The following is a 17999-nucleotide window of genomic DNA, read 5'->3' as shown; positions in this document are numbered from 1 at the left end:
TTAGCTAGATCGATTTGTACTTTTTATAGACCTCGATTTAATAAACCGACCTCACACCGAGAATCAGGCTATTAATATTAGTGAAAAAAGAAGAAAAGAATTGAAATGCACAATAAAAATACATTTATAAAGCGTCTCACGCAAAAGTAAGTTTATTTCTACCACCATTGCAGGAAAAATTCACGTGGATTCACTTCCACTGGCGCTATACAGACTATAGCTCATTCTTTGTCTCACCTTCGGTATCAGGAAGCAAGCGGGACGTTAATTCGGGGATTAATCCTTGAAATGTGAAGGCATAGGATTGATACTGCTTGTTCCATATGAGCCATCAAGTCCACCAATATATCCCACTGGTACTCCGTTTTTGGTGCATACAAGCGCGCTTCCAGATAGACCAGGAGCTGACAAAGATGAGAGAATCATTTGGTTTCCACGCCAACCGGTGATTTTAGCTGGAAAGGATGCGTAAGCGTGACCAAAATGTTGGTCTTGAAGAGCGCCAGGGAATCCGAACACGTCAACATTCTTCGTGTCATACGCCTTAAGGGACATTTTACATCGGACGAGCTTGTTATCTCGTGGCACAGCAACTTTGAAGATTGCGAAGTCGAACGCAGCCGAACTACTCCAGCATGTGTCCTTGTCGAGGCTGAATCGAATGACTTCTTCCGGCTTCGTCGTATCGGGAAGGAGCTGCTCCACCACAACTAGAGGCTTGCCGGATAAAGTTGGTGTTTTCATCGCTGTCGTCCGTGGAGATTTACGACGTGGTTGCATTGCAACATCGGCATCCTTCACATCAGCATCTTTCCTTTTCCTTCCACTTGTTTTCATTGAGGGAAAGAGTCTCAAATACCATTTGATTTCAGACTTGAAGTGACCACTCAAGTGATCAGCGAATGTAGCGTCTGTCCACATGTGCAAGTTCGTCATAAGATACAAGTGCGTCGGCGTTTGATCCACAACCAGCGCCGTTCCTGAGCACACATCTTCCGAAGAAACTCTCACAACTGACTTCCACAGATTCAATTGAACCTTAGGATCCATTGGGCTCCATGCGTCGTCGTCTCCCGTAGACCGTGGAACCACCATCAGCACGTGGATTTGGGAAGTTGATGGAGGATCCATTCCAATCAGCACGTCCTCCAACGAATCTTCTCCCTGTAACTTGTCTTCACTCGTGAGCGCTTCGATGAGAGCAGTCTTTTCGCCCTTCTTCAGCTTCGTTACGTCTTCCAAGCGAGAAGAGAGCCACTTGCTGTCCGCTGTCTTGGCCAGGAACAGCTTCAGCTTGTATGCATCAACGTCCTTCAAGTCGTTCTTCTTCTCCGCCTTGACCGCCTTCTTCAAGTCAGCCACCGAGTCGCTCTCGTCCACTCGCACCGACAACACGCTTTCCGCCACACCCACCACAGCACACAAGAGTTTCACCATCTTTCCTTGAGGCGGCAGATTCGAGTCTGGTGCGAGAGCTCTCGCACTATTTTTCCAACCCGCACTAGACATTTTTCGGAGAACGGTAGACATAATTTGACACGACCGAACACTTATGCCTCGAAGCATTCACTTTTCTGATGACTAGCAAAGACTGAGAGAAAGGACGTGGGATGTGGTCTACATTATCACCATCTTTCCAGATTCTCGAATGAGAGAAAAGGCCTAAGCAGGAAACGAAGGCGGTGCCACAAAAAAGCCCTATTCCCATGCGATTCGAATAGCGAGAACTTGAAATCTGCATCGGATGCGTCCTCTCACTCAGCGGGTCGAGAGGTTGCCATCCGTTTAGAGGATTTGAACCCTACTTGAGACGCATTGACTCAATGACCATTCGAGAGCGTGAGGACACACTCAATGGCATTGAGTGCGTCCTCACGCTCTCGATTGGTCAAGCGGTCGGCTCGTTGACCTGGCGCGGTGGAAAAGCTAAACCTACTCTCCTTGTTAAAGGCTTTGAAAAAAAACTGCCGGTGTAATGTGCCGGCTCTCACTACTCGCAGCTACTACATGTACAGTAATACGCGAACTCTGATGGCATCAGAGATGCGTCTCGCAGACTATTATTATAATACGTAGACCTCTTGTTATTACACTACTCGTCCTAACGGTCTGCGATACAACCTCGGCCATTGCGGATACCGCTACAGAGCAGACGAGCTTTGCCGACGATGCCTCGATCGACGCTGTACCTTTATTCCCAGCCGGCCACCATGACAGTGCCATCATGGCAGCCATGGCCATTGACACATGTCACGTTAGAATCGCTTCGTAGAAGTCTATACATTGTATAGACGATTCTACCACTGCTGAAGCGCACAAGACCCTCGGGCCACTGACGAAGAGAGGGAAATTATACTCGCGAGCGTGCGGATAGCGATCAAAAGACTGGTGACAAAAGATGACACAATCTATACGCATGGAAGAGGTAATGGGCGCGAGAAGGAATGGTGGGCCACATTACTAAAAAATCAACCGAAAATCGAAGGCCAAACACGATAACTACGTCCGACCTCTGTACTGGACAATCCGATTCACGGTCTCGATTGTGAATAAGCGAACCCCAGCGATGATGTACAACAAGCTCAACGTTATCTCGTCAACACGCATTGGCGATAGGAACTATCGCATCTACATCAACTACTTGCCGTTCTATGAGTACTTTAAGGGCCCGACGTACATCCCCCTTTTCGTGCATGGACCCAAGTTCAACACTTTAAAAAACAAGGAATTAAACGGACGATAAGTTTGATGTATAACATGTATGAGCACTAGAAGGACCACAGAGAGGTACTGAAGTAGTAGCTGCCAGCTCATGAAAGCCAAAGCTGTGTCGCATGAAGCCTTCTGCTCAAGATAGTTGGTGATCTCAGCACTAAATACGCGTGTTAGGATCATGATCAATGCCGCTAGCATAGGTATTCAGTATCGTTGATTCTTCACCAGGTCGATATGAAATTAAGGTGCTCCTGTATTTCACACTTAACTAATGAGTTCTTCAGTGCAAATTGAAATGCTAGTGTTGGAACTGGAGAGGCAAGACTTGAAATAAGTTGCTTCATTAAATGAACAAACAAACAAATTGGACCAAAACGTTTGTATTATTAATACTTAGTATTCCGATAGGGAATTTGGTTCCAGTCCTGATGCTGTGTAACATGTAAATACACCAGTATGCTAAAAAGTTCTGGTTCAACGAAGGATATATTAGAGAACTTATTACTAATTTCTCGACTACCGGTGACTCAAGATTTTGGAGCAACAATTGTCTGAAAAAGGGTCAAGGCCGATGGTCCATTAATATATTCCAGTGGAACATTGAGAACCTTCGTTACACGTATTCCACTGAAGGGGCATCCATTGATTTTCTTTTTCGCTCTATTCCAACAACTAAAGCTCTCTATTTCTTTTTCAGTGGCAATGTGCCACACGAGCTCGGATAAACGTGTACAGTAGACGGCAATTGGTGTCTGACAGGCTAATTGAGAAGAGATACCTGCATTACTATAATGGCGATAGTAGAAATTAGAATTTTGAGAGCTAAAGAGTGTTAGAGGGAATACCAGGATATTTTTTCTCTGAAATGTATACCAGATCTGACAGGGGATCCAAGAACAGCTGGTACATGTAATGTACTTTTTCGACTTTAAATATTAAAGAACAAACATGGTTTACAAATTCTAAGAAACTTAGAAACAGATACAAGAAAACTTCGAAAAATTAAAAAAAATTGACTGGAGTAGCTAGAAAGGCTGGGACAAGCTAATTTGTTGCTGAAGCCGGTCGAAATTGGTAATGGAGTCGGTTTTAGCAAATCCACAGTCAAACAAAATGATACTCTCGAACCTAAGTATGAAAATCGATTTATGCACTCTAAACGAAAGCGGGGCGTCTCCTCTATCTCTTGAGCGCTTATAAGCTACGAAATGCTTAAAACTGAAGAAGTTGTGGTCGCCCAAAAAATATTATCTCCATTATTGGGCCTTCGAAATGACGAAATGTTTAGGAGTGTTGTGGGCTCAATATTTTTTTCAGGTTTTGATATCCAAGTGCTTTTTAAAAGCCCTTTGCTAAAATCAATTATATACATGTAAGGGTAGTCTTACAGTTTTTTCGATGGAAGTTTGAACCAAATGTCACAGCTCCGGTGAAGTGCGAAAATTACTTAAGCTCGATAATCTCGATACCGGATTTTACGGCTTTTCTGCAAAAGTACCTTTCAAGTCAAAACCGTAAAATCTCGCACAAGATACTCCTGTCCATTTGAAACCGTCGGTTTGATCACAGTATTGTAGAAAAGGCGCTTGAACTAGGACACTGTTTTAATGCAAACTGATTAACCCTTTCCTTTACCCTATACATTTCCTGTTTGAAGGGTCACCATACAAACGTTAGGTTAAACAGACCAAAAGCATACCTGAACTGTGATTTTGAAAGATTAGTTCTCCCAGGAGACGACCCACCAGTCTATAAAGGATGCAAGGTTTATGAAAGATTTCTTGCAGAAAGGTACCTTAGGTAGCTTTTTGCGTACCGCGACGTGATTGGCTTACCGACAAAAACTGGTATCTTCAAAGCGCTGTCTACTGTAAAAATGTCGTGAAAAACGACGGAACGAGCAGCACCGTGAGGAACATTCACTCAAATTTCGCTTTTGTTCCATCGGTCTCTCGTGCTAGCTGCGCAAAGTAACACTCACTGTTGTTTCTATACATCGGTTTGCGTCGTTCTAGCGAAATTAATATCAGTACGGTGTAGAGATGCAAGATGTGGCGTCAGCTCCTGTGCTGTATCGGTTTAATTGCTCATGCATGCATTCACAGCGCGCACCACTGAATCGGCGCCATTAGCTTCTCCAGCAAGCACGACAAACACGACCCAATGAATGCAGTGGCTGTCTGCTGTGAAGTAGCGGGTTAATAAATGCATCGTTGTGATTGATGCGGCTGTCTCATCATTGTAAGATGAAGGGCCGTAAATGCTGTCACTTAGACCGCTACGCGCTCCTGTAAAAGCCGTGAATGGAACGCTGTTTGCCAGGTTGCGCACAATAACTGTGAGTCGGTTAGGATAGCTGTTACAATGAAATCATAAATAAGGCACCTTATTACCGTATACAGCTGGTTACTTTTCAGCGGGTTTAGGTAACACTCGAGAGTTGAATTGGTCTGTCCAATTCAGTACGATGTAGCTACTACATGCATAGTACTGCTTGACTTGGGGCTGAATCGGGCACTTTTATTTACCAAAATTATTCGGCGTGACACACAGAAATACAAAATGCTTGAATCCAAAAAAGGTGTTATTCAAACTAAAGGATTCATTCAACAAGCTACACTTGGTGTATCCTCGTGTACTTACAGACGGAAAGGGAACCGCTTTGACGTCAACGTCTTTGGAGTCAAGTCCTTCGGCTTGTCCTTCAGCCACGCTGGTGACCGATAGTAGGTACACCATTCGCAATCGCAGCTCCTCCACCGAGGTTCGTATTTTAGTAAGCCCGCTAAATTGGTCAATAAGATTCATCGCATGGACAAGCCACACGATCATGTTGTGTCGTTTTTCCATGCGAAGACCTTGACGTCGATGGCCCTCGATGGTAGTTCTGTCAACCGCTGAATCAACCTTCATTACTATGAGCTGCTGGGTGCTCTGGTCTTGTTCGAACCAACCTCGCAGAATGAAGTCATTCAAAAATTGAATGCAAGCACAAATGTCCCAGCGGGTAATTTAAAGCACCTACGGAAGCGTAATCAGTGAAATATAAAGCTAAACATTTATATGCGACGTACCTCCGATAGCTCCATACACGGTCCCTTAGCCACCTCGTCATCCACAGGGTAATCATGGAGATATTTTTTCTCCGCGGGAGAGAGGAGGTTCTTGGTCAATATCTCGCATTTCTGTAACAGGGGTGTGCGGCTACAAAGTCGTCTACATCTGCAGTGGATCTAAATTTCGGCTCGACTTTTCTATCATGATCGATCAAAACACGACATAGCTATCGTGATCACACTGACTACTTACTCGCCCGCGTGGGTTAACGAGCACAGGATATGTCGAGTCAAATTCGACATTATCACCAGCACTGAAGTGTGATAGTATCTAAAAAACGAATGCGTCAAGGATTAGATCGAAATAAATTTAAATTGAATTACATTTCACACCGGCTCCTCACGTTTCGCTTCGTAAATGCCTTTCCCGTTTGATGCAAGGGTCATTCCCGGGCCTGGCAGCTGTCATCATTGTGAGTGGAGTATTATTCATAATCTGCGGTCATTTCCGTACCTCAACAGCTTAGTTATCAGAACGGTGATCCAGCTCTGCGTTTTACACGTCAATTTCTGAACTGGTGGCTTGCAAATTGTTCAAAAAGCATGCTACTTCAATTGGGCCAAATAGATTGGGGTTTGTATGAATTGATTTGAGCCTAGTGGATCGTTTTACGCCGTCGGCAGCCCAATCTGAAGGGCACGCATACGTATCGGTACCAGCTTCATGGATACTGAGCCAGATCGATACCACGAGCTTGAACGTTACAAAAGCTGGTACTTCAACAGAAGAAAAGTGCTGGTATCAGATCAAACTGTACTTAAATAATAGCTTAGCTACCGTATCTAATACAACTTCAACACAATCGTCTCCTACGCTCGAGTCGATATATCGCTGTCCTCGCAGCTTCAACAGCGCGCCAATGGTGCCTCGGGTCGCTCGTTAGAACCGTCATGCACTCGCATAGCTACCGACGTTTCGTGATGGTCGTCGTAGCAACGGAGAAAATCAGCTCATGTGCAGCTACTATGGCGGAGCGGGGAGTCGCATCTGGGAAATGCACCAACAGCTATGCGGAGAAGGCTGGTGACGCTTTTTAGCTCGGTCCAATACGTCATAATGACGTTCATATACCCGTGATCGCTGTCAACGGAATACTGGGATCGGTTTTGATCTTGTTGACGGGATGCTCACGGACTGCATGCTATTGAGTTAGTAAGTGTAGCATCATGGACGTGGGTACACGTTTGTTGGGTTGAGCGAAGCGTGGCATTGTGACACCAAGCCGATCGTTCGTTTTGACTTCTGTGCGGTACGACGACTGCACGGTGAACGACACATACATAGCGTATGAGACGTGCACATATTGCACGCATCCACGCAGACGGCCCCCAAAAATCCCGACATACACTCGAACGGCCCCATTGACGCTAACGGGTTCACCAAATCAGCGACGACATCGGCGCCATGATATCCGTCGTGCCGTCGCCACGTCCAACAAGGTCGGCGCTGTAGAGCTACTCGACACCACCGCGGACCCCGGCAACACTAACGTGACGGTAGGGTACGCTTGTCACCAAGTCGACTTAAGCGTACGATGAGTTCAATATGTGCTTGCGAGAGTCATGGGCAGCACCGCGTACGTCGTTTGCGTAGCCTTCGCGTAAGGTTGACCAGCCACATCGGGCTTGGCGACGGCTTCCAAAAATAAGCCAGTCGTAATTGACGCTGACGGTCATTAGAGCGTCGGCCGCCCGGGCCGCCATCCATGGAGAGACTCAGTATCTCACCTGCGTGTTCATACTGACCAGTGCGCTCATTGCCGGTGCTCATTGATTCGCGCGTCTGGTACTTATCACCAGCAACAGCAGTGGCATTGATTGTAGATCCATGCGCTACAGACGCATATAGAAGCTGATTGGGCAGGGCAAAGAGTCGTACTATCAGGATGTCGGTATCGAGCATCACACCAGCCTGCAGCCATACTGAAATTGAATGCTGGAGCAGCGACCCACGCTCATTTTGCGTTTTATATTAGGTGTTAATTGCCGGGGGGGGGTCCTTCTTGGAGGATGACGTCTATTGTCGTCATCTAGGTGATCGTAGCAACAGCAGATCTCGTAGAGTCGGGGCCGCCCTCCCTATTCTGGCGTAGTGTCGATAGAGAAAAGCGTGTCTATACTGGTAGCCGTCCGCGTTCGAGAGCGAAGTGTTGAAGACGAGTTAGCCGGAGCTGGCAAATCCGAAAATGACAATTGGTTTGCTGCCGCTCCGCACAAAAGCGCCAAACCTCGGCGCCATTCTAAATCCCCACTACAAGTGTAGATACGCACAAGTTCAACATGGCTAGCCAAGCGTTCGACCGGAAAATTGGGAATGAAGTGTGATTGCCGCTTTTACCGAAAGCGAAGACATCCGAAAAAATCTCAACTTTGGAGATGGGAAGCCCAAAAGAGAGCCCACATCCCTGAATATCCACGCTATTGATGGAAACATCGTTGGTATCTGAATTGACATGCCTAATAACCCAAAACGATGTCAGCGAGGTGTGGACCAAATATCTTCAGTAAAGTATTTGATTGCACGTGTAACCGATAAATCCGAGGCTACGATGTCGTTTTTTTTTCAGACGCAGTGGACGTGATTTGTATAAGCATGCGAAAGCTCAAGTCGACGGCGGACGCGATATTAGCTGGCGAGACATATGGGTCAAGCTATCATATTTCGGTAGGACGCAGCACCAGCTTCGGCTTCGGCTAAAGACCCTGAAGCGAACCCACGGAACAAACTTGGACAAATTCCCAAAGCGCTTTACGGATGCTGTAAGAAAACAAAGCCGATCAGCTCCAAAAATGACAATGGCGTTGGACACTAGACAGGTGGTCAGTGCTAATTAAGCAATGACTCGCCTCCTCCGTCACGATACGAGTCGTGAAGAGTATGTACGGGGCCACCACCCCGACCATCACGCTGGACGAATTGTCCCGACCGGCGTGGCGTTAATCTTAGCCACACTTCCACCGCTTCAATCAAGCGATATTTTTTTCGTTGATATTGGATCTGGAATCGGGAATGTCGAAGCGCAGGTTGCCCTGGAGAGTTGAGTTGGGAAGCGTGTGAGCATCGAGCTCCAGAATGACCTAGGACAGCTGTCGGAGATGCAGATCCAGGCTGCAAAGTGCCATTGCCTGAGAATATCAAGTATATCGGTTTTCAATGCTGATCTAAGAAAGTTGAGTGAAATCGCCCAGACGGAAATACAGGACATGAGTGTACTGTATTCGACCAACATTGGCTTTGATCCAACGAGCAATGCGGCACTCGAGAAGCTGGCAACCGCGGTTCCTACGCTGATCCATTTAGTTGTGATGGCCAAAATTTGCGGTCGTCTTTGAGCGAGCTGCCGTCGCCGCTTTTGCGCAACCTGGAGACTGAAACGGTCAATTACTGTTCCAGTATCCTGGACCTCAAAACCTCATGAGGCCTACTGGTACACAAGGTCCTCCTCCATGGTAGTAGCCCTCGATACGCCGTCATCATAAATACACAATGCGTGTGCGTATTACAATATTCATCAGTGCAAAACACCGTAAAATCTGCTAACCACGCAACGGATCGTACGAGATGCTCATGTCTACATGCCGCATCATTGGCGAGCGCAAAACGGTCATCCATTCCATGCGTGCCACCACAGCATGTAAGCGGACAGCCTCACAGACCCTACGATCTCCAGCACACCCCAATCGGACGATGAGAGCCTGCGTGTAGGGTGAGAACCTGGTGGACCACGCGTACACGGTGTACTGAGACGTACACATTGTACTCGCTCACGCCAGTCACCGACAAGAGCCCTAGCACGACCTCAAATGGACCCACCGACGCTAACGGTATCGCCGAGTTCAGCTAGGACATCGGCACCACGGTATCCGTCGTAGCCGTCACGATGTCCGACGGGCTCAACACCGCCGTGCCACTCGACACCACCACGGACTCCAGCAACACTACCGGGACGACAGGTGATACCTGCCACCAATTCGTACGATGAGAACCTGGCGACGGGTAAGGATATGGTGTACGACGAATGCATAGTGTACGAAGCGTTCATGACGTACGAGACGTACATATTGAAGTCACCAACGTTTGCCACCGACAGCGGCTCTAGAACGCATTCGAAAGATCTCACTACTGACACTTAGGGTTTTTTGGAGTCTGGCGAGGACATCGGCACCACGGTTTCCGTCGTGGTCGTCACGATGTCCGTTGGGTTCGGCGCCGCCGTGTCACTCGACACCACCACGGACCCCAGCAACACTACCGGGACGGCTAATGATGCCTGCAACCAACTCACCCAAATTGTACGATGAGAACCGGGCGTAGGGTGAGGACCTACTAGGACGAAGATATAGTGTACGAAGTGTTCATGACGTACGAAACGTACATATTGTACTCACCAACATTTGCCGTCGACGGCAGATCTAGCACGCATTTGGATGACCTCACTACTGACACTAACGGGTTTGTGGAGTCCAGCGACAACATTGGCATGCCAGTTGGCTTTTTGCTACCGCCCGTGCCGAATGTGCTCGATCTTGTATCTCTCGCTAATGGCAAAAAAATCAGCTTCCAGCTGCACCTGTAGCAGCGATTACAAGAACAGCTAAGCCATAAATCGCCGTGCCAAGCAATGCGACGCACTTTGTGTTGGAATGGGTTCATAATAATACGGGATCTGAATTACAATTAAAATTTTGAGAATGTCGTGGAAGTTTTAACGTTGGTTCGATGGGTGCAGGCCAGTTTGAGTTTTTTTCAGATGTCTTCGCTTTCAGTAAAAGCAGCCAATCACACTTCATTCCGAAATTTCCTGTCGAGCGATTGGCTAGCCATGTTGAACTTGTGCGTATCTGCACGTTTAGTGGGGATTGAGAATGGCGCCGAGGTTTGACGCGCTTTTGCGGAGTGGCAGCAAACCAATTGTCATTTTCGGATTTGCCAGCTCCGGCTAACTCGTCTTCAACACCTCGCTCTCGAACGCTGACGGCTACCTGTATAGTCACGCTCTTCTCTACTCGACATTACGCCAGAATCGGGGGGGGCGGCCCCGAGTCTACGAGATCTGCTGTGGCTGCGATCACCTAGATGACGACAACAGACGTCATCCTCCAAGAAGGAACCCCGGTAATCACCACCTAATACGAAACGCAAAATGAGCGTGGGTCGCTGCTCCAGCATCCACTTCCAGTATGGCTGCAGGCTGGTGTGGTGCTCGATACCGACACCCTGATAGTACGACTCTTTGCCCTGCCCAATCAGCTTCTATATGCGTCTGTGGCGCATGGATCTACAACCAATGCCACTGCTGTTGCTGGTGATATATACCAGACGTGTGAATCAATGAGCACCGGCAATGAGCGCACTGGTCAGTATGAACACGCAGGTGAGATACTGAGTCTCTCCATGGATGGCGGCCCGGGCGGCCGACGCTCTAATGACCGTCAGCGTCAATTACGACTGGCTTATTTTTGGAAGCCGTCGCCAAGCCCGATGTAGCTGGTCAACCTAACGCGAAGGCTACGCAAACGACGTACGCAGTGCTGCCCATGACTCTCACAAGCATATATTGAGCTCATCGTACGCTTAAGTCGAGTTGGTGACAAGCGTACCCTACCGTCCCGTTAGTGTTGCCGGGGTCCGCGGTGGTGTCGAGTAGCTCTACAGCGCCGACCTTGTTGGACGTGGCGACGGCCTCGACGGATATCATGGCGCCGATGTCGTCGCTGATTTGGTGAACCCGTTAGCGTCGATGGGGCCGTTCGAGTGTATGTCGGGATTTTTGGCGGCGGCCTGCGTGGAAGCGTGCAATGTGTGCACGTCTCATACGCCATGTATGTGTCGTTCTCCGTGCAGTCGTCGTACGCTGCAGAAGGCAAGACGAACGATTGGCTTGGTGTCACAAGGCCCGTCCATGATGCTACACCTACTAACTCAATAGCATGCAGTCCGCGAGCATCCCATCAACAAGATCAAAACCGATCCCAGTATCCTGTTGACAGCGATCACGGGTATATGGACGTCATTATGACGTATTCGACCGAGCTAAAAGCGTCACCATCCTTCTCCGCATAGCTGTTGGTGAATTTCCCAGATGCGACTCCCCGCTCCACCATAGTAGCTGCACATGAGCTGATTTGCTTCGTTGCTACGACGACCATCACGAAACGTTGGTAGCTATGCGAGTGCATGACGATTTTAACGAGCGATCCGAGGCACCATTGGCGCGCTGTTGAAGCTGCGAGGACAACGATATATCTACTCGCGCGTAGGAGACGATTGTGTTGAAGCTGTACTACTGTACATAGCTAATCGATTCTTAGTACTGCTCGGCTTGAAATCTATAGCGCTTGATCAACTTCCTATCGTTGTCGTGCTTTTCCGTTGAGGTACTTGTAAAGTCTTCAGATATGTTCTGGAGTCGCTCCGGCACTCATACGAGTAGCAATGTATGAAGCTTTGGATATACTGAGCTATTTCTTTCCAGCTTCGCACTTCTGAGAAGCCCAAAGGGCGCGGTCTTGCGCGATCCATTCTGATTCTTGCAAAGTTCTATATATTTAGTCCACTAAAGTGTCAGGCAGTAAGGCAACCTTTCAGCAGCTTTCACTCAAGAATTTGGTGTCGAGGCCCTAGCGAGTACGTCGCAAGCCTGGTAGCCTTAAAGGAATGACGCAAGCGGGGCAGAAGAACGGTAAAATAATCGATGACTTACGAGCGACTCGTAGTTCGAAACACACGGGGTCCAAGTTGCTCGCTGATGGTACGAGATAATGTGAACAGCTCTTTTTCAGTTTGTTTCTCACTTTTCTACTTCGTAAACATATGCCAGAAGACCGATCCGTGTTCAAATCGGTCTGGCGAATTTTTCGTCAGGATGGCCGGGTGGCCAAGCCTCCACCTGTAATGGGCCCTCCCAAGTTACATATGTAGGTAGTTTTATCTGTTCTTTGTAGTGGTTCACACCATTAAATAAGTAGGTAGATTTGCATTACAAAAGTAGGTGCAGCAGCACGAGTAGCGTGTGCTGAACTGCCGTCACCTTATTGGTTGAAATATGGGGAGCCAGAACCATAATCAACCAATAAGGAGCTGACGTGTATTTGAGTGGTCAGGGCAAGCTGCCCTGGACCTAAATAGAAACAGAGTTGATTTTCCTTCAGACTAAATACTTGGTTTCAGTATCATTGGACTTGTACGCTTCCTCATCACTACGTGTAAGCAAGTAACGGACACCCCAGACCCGTTACACCTGGTAGCACTTTGTAGTCCTTCCCATGACCAAGTATACGATGAGCCAAGGTATGACGTCTGAAACTCCAGGGCCGACCCTGGAACATGCTGCTTTCCCTCATCTCACTCGTGTCGAGTGGGAAACCCTTCACCGCCTCGCGGCGGTGTCTGGTGAGGCTGTAATCGCGTCGCTGCTGAGCTCAGCGACGTCCGACCAACAACGCCAAGCAGCCCAAGCGTTCATGGAACGCGAGCTAGCCGATGCGAATCGGCGAGCAACAACTTCCGCGCGTTCCTCATAAAATGATGTCGTGAAGCTAGAGACGTCTACTTACTCCGGTGAAGGAGCGAATCGCCTCCCGCTGAACCGGTGGTTTCGAGAGATCGACATCGCGATTGCTTCGAGAATGATCGAAGCGCAAGGGACAAAGGTCAATTTCTTATTGTCCCGGTTGTCCGGGAAGGCCAAGGAATGGGCCCTCGGTAAACTTGTCGTTGAACACGACGCATTCCCCACTCTGGGGTCTCTCCAGAAAGATCTCAGGCTCGCGTTCGAGCCACCTCAAGACGAATCCCGCGTGCGTGCCGAGTTCTTCGCCCTTCGTCAAGGCAAAATGACTATGCGCGACTACGTTCAAAAGACTCGCCACCTCGTGTCATGCATCGTGACAAATCCGATTGACACAGCATCGCAGGTCCATGTATTCGTATTCGGCATGCGTGAAGGCATGACACGGTACTGCCTGACCCGAGCGGAACCTTCCTCTCTCGAGGAAGCATTCGCCCTCGCGTTACGCGAAGACTACGTTGTGGCGGCGTCTTACGCGCGCGCGATGTCAACGGCAGCTCGTGAGTCAGCCCCCGAGCCCATGGATATCGACGCGATTGACGCGTCGAATAGTCATCGTCAGTCGACTTCTCGTGGGCCCAACGACCGTCCTAATCGCCCGCTCACTTGCTTCCGCTGCCGGAAGATCGGTCATCGCGCGGCATTCCGCCGCGCGACAGCGCCGGTACTCGCACACACCGCCGAAGTCTCACCTGCCTTTCAGTCAAAAAACGGTCAGGGCCAGTAGGTGCGGGGCGCCCTACTGGCTGGAATGGAGGTCCGAGTCCCCCGATGGCTACCCAACCTTCTAGTCCTCCTGTGCTCCACGCACACTTTAATGCCACCACCACGTCGGGCGACTCGAGGCTGATCATCGTCAGTCTTCACGTCGCCGGCGCCCGGCGACCACTTCGCGCACTCCTGGACTCAGGAGCGTCGAATAACTTCTTTCGCGAATCGTGCTTATCGATGCTTCCAAGAGAGATCGCAGTCCGTAATGGTCGAGGTCAGGTCGTCGTCAAACTTGCTGACGGAAAGCCACGCCGAGTTGCGCGGCGCGAGATCACGTTGCCATACACATTCGACGGCTTCTGCAGCAACGACGACTTCCTCGTGATTGAGATGAACTACGCGTTCGACTGCATCTTGGGTATCCCGTGGTTGTCACGATATCAACCAGAGATTGACTGGTTGGCTCGGTCGGTTAAACACCGCTCTGGCTTCGATGTGAGTGAGGTGTTCACACACCTCCTGGTTGCTCAGAAGGACTGGCCCCACGTCAGGGTTGTGAACCGGTTGTCCACAATGCAGGTTGAGCAGAGAGCGAGCGATGGCCCTCTCTGTATGTCTTGCACAGCGCTGTTGCGCGAAAAACCCTCGCTGCGAAGCGAGGTTGTTAACACTTTGGCGGTAGAGCAGGGGCTCCCGCAATCCGAGCAGGCGGTCGAGCATGGGTTCCCGCCACGTAACACGGCGGTCGAGCATGGGTTCCCGTCACGCAACACGGCGGTCGACCACGGATTCCCGCAAAACACCCTAGCGGTTGAGCAGAGGTTCCCGCAACGCGATTCGGCGGTCGAGCAGTTGGAGCCCCCGTCATCCACAGCGGTGGTCGAGCAGTTGACACTCCCACCGGCTACGACGGCGATCGAGCAGGGGCTCTCTCCAGTTGATGGCGCGGTCGAGCACCGAGAGCTCCCGCGCACTACCGACACGGTTGATGATGCCCTTCCGTGTCTAGAGGGGGGTGATCCCTCGTCCAGCGATAGCGAGTCTTCTGTCTCGAGCAGCGGTTCGAGACGCCACAAGAAGAAATCCAAGCGACGCCGTCTTAAGCGACGTGGTCAGCCCACCGCCGATATCGCAGTGAATGAGTCAATACACGTCCTGGAACGCGTGGAAGGAGGCGCCGTTCGCTCACGCACACTTGACATTGAGAGCCCACCTCGCGAAGCTTCTTCCATCACACGCCTTCCGGGTCTTTCCTGGAAGCATTTTCTGCGCGATCTGAAGTCAGGAGACCTCGAGCAGGTCTGCTTGATCACCGAGTCTGCCTCGGCGGAAGAGATCCACACGGTCGCTACCGACAATCTTCCACTTCGTCCAAAGAACGCTGAGCCGAAGTCGGCGCGCGAAGAGCGCTTCGCTGCCCAGTCGTGGGAGTCACTCCGCGACTCGGGCAATCCAGTATACGACACCGTCTGCGAGTTCGCGGATGCTTTCCCCGACAAGATTCCAGCTGAACTTCCTGCTGACAGAGGCATTCGCCATGAGATTGATCTCACGTCGGGTTCCAAGTACTGTGTGACGCGACAGTGGCCCCTCCCACGCGATCAGGTTAAAACCATTGACGACTTCTCCGAGAGCCGCCGCAATGCGGGTCACGTGCGGGAGAGTACCTCGCCACACTCGAGTCCGACGTTCTGCGTGAAGAAGGCCACGGGTGGTTGGCGAATTGTTCACGCTTTTAACAAGCTAAACGACACCACCATCCCAGCACAAACTCCGATCCCTCGGAAGGATATGGTACTTGACACCATGGGCCGCAGTGTTATCTTCAGCGCCATCGACCTGACCGATGGCTTCTATCAGATCTTGATGCGACGCAGTGACATCCCGCTCACAGCGGTGAGCACTCCCAGCGGGATGCTGTGGGAGTGGCTTGTCATGCCGCAGGGCCTAAAAAACGCACCAGCCACGTTCAATCGCATGGTTTCCCACGTTCTGCGCCCACTTCGCGACTTCGCTCCGAGCTACTTCGATGACATCTTCGTTCACAGCCGCGCTGAGGGCGATCTCAGCGCCACAGAAGTTCACTTGAATCACTTACGACAAGTGTTCCAAGTCATGCGCGAAAACAAACTGTACGCGAACTTGAAGAAGTGCATCTTCTGTGCCCCGGAGATTCCGGTGCTTGGCTGTTATGTGATCAAAAATGGTGTCCGAGCGGATCCTGAGAAGGTCTTGTCCATCTGTGCGTGGCGCACGCCGCAGAATCAGACTGAATTGCCTCAGTGGCTTGACCTCGCAAATTATCTCCACAAGTACTCGAAAAATTACGCTGGTCTGATCCAGCCATTGTCTTCATTGCTGAAGAAAGACATCGCGTGGTCGTGGACTAACGAACATCAGTCAGCCTTTAATGCAGTGAAGAAAAGCTTGGCGGAGGCCTCACTCCTGGCGCTTCCAGATGACTCAAAGGCATTTCACGTTGTTTTGGGGCGCAGGGACTTCGCCATCGGCTGTGCACTGATGCAGTTCGACGACGAAGGTCGCGAACGCGTCGTGAGTTACCAATCCAGACAGATGAAGCCCGCTGAGAAGAATTATCCGGTCCACGACAAGGAACACCTTGCGATGCGCTACGCACTGATAAAATTCAGAGTGTACTTACTCGGTGAGCAGACATTCGCGATCTACACAGATCACGCGTCGCTGCGAACAGCGACGAAGAGCCCTCATCTCTCTCAGCGCATGGCACGATGGCTGTCATTCTTCTCCGAGGACAACTTCGTCGTTCACTACAAGCCAGGCAAGAATAACATCCTTGCGGATGCCCTATCTTCGCGCCCCGATTACGATCCACGCCGAGATTTGGGTCGTCAGTCACTTGAAGACGCGGACGACGACGAATTGGACTGCGCTACATGTGTGGCTGCAGCTGTGAACCTGATGACGGCGGTATCTCCAATACTTCCCCTGCGGGAAGAGATCTCTGCTGCGTATCGAGATGACTCGATATATGCTGGTATCCTGGAACACCTTCGCACACCAAGTGATGCCACGCTTAAGACACTGAGCCGCTCCACACGCGACCAGATTCACAGATACCAACTTGACGGTGATCTGCTGATGTACAGTATCGATCGATTCGATGCTCCTCGCGTCGTTGTCCCCAACGACCCCGATCTACGCTCAAGAATTATACACGAACTCCATGACGCTCCAGTGGGTGGTCACTTGGGCCGTGAGAAGACTTTCGCAGCGGTATCCCGCGACTTCTACTGGCCTCACCTATACAAGTGGGTGCGCAAGTGGGTCCGCTCCTGCGAAACTTGTCAGCGCGTTAAACCGTCACCATCATCGCAAGCTCCGCTGCGTTCTCTCCCTCTGGCGACAGAGGCGTGGCGCTCTGTGTCAATGGACTTCATATTCGGTCTCCCACCCGATACTGACGGTCGTACTGGTGTTCTGGTCTTCGTGGATCGCTTTAGCAAGATGTGCCACCTCGTTCCGGTTCCGGACTCAATCACCGCGGCCGATACCGCGGTGCACTTTGTCGACGCTGTCTTCCGACATCACGGACTTCCTGAATCAATCGTCTCTGACCGCGATCCCCGATTCACATCGGCGTTCTGGACGAAACTCTTCGACCTCCTGGGCACCAAACTCCTCATGTCGACGGCGGCGCACCCGGAGACTGACGGGCAAACGGAACGCGTCAACCGCGTGCTAGAAGATGTTCTGCGCAGTTACGCCCCGTGCTTCGAGAACTGGAGTTCCTTCCTGCCTCTTGCGGAGTTTGCACTCAACAATGCCGAACACGCGTCGACGGGATTGACTCCGTTCTTCGTCAACAACGCGCGTCATCCACGTGTCCCCGCACAACTTGCTGTGG

At 50.3% G+C, this 17999-nt stretch overlaps 1 protein-coding gene across 1 annotated transcript; it reads right to left on the bottom strand.

Moving 5' to 3' along the window:
• Nucleotides 1–276: 276 nt before the first annotated feature.
• On the bottom strand, nucleotides 277–1437 carry PITG_09052 (Crinkler (CRN) family protein; the record flags this gene model as incomplete). The annotated part of the gene is made up of 1 exon (XM_002903022.1): nucleotides 277–1437. The coding sequence occupies one exon, from the start codon at nucleotides 1435–1437 to the stop codon at nucleotides 277–279; it is 1161 nt and encodes a 386-aa protein (XP_002903068.1).
• Nucleotides 1438–17999: the final 16562 nt, after the last annotated feature.

The sequence above is a fragment of the Phytophthora infestans genome, genomic scaffold (genome assembly GCF_000142945.1).
Source record: "Phytophthora infestans T30-4 supercont1.16 genomic scaffold, whole genome shotgun sequence".
Lineage (NCBI taxonomy): Eukaryota > Oomycota > Peronosporomycetes > Peronosporales > Peronosporaceae > Phytophthora > Phytophthora infestans.
Note: the sequence above shows the minus strand (reverse complement) of the source record. Positions and strands in the feature narration are given on the sequence as shown.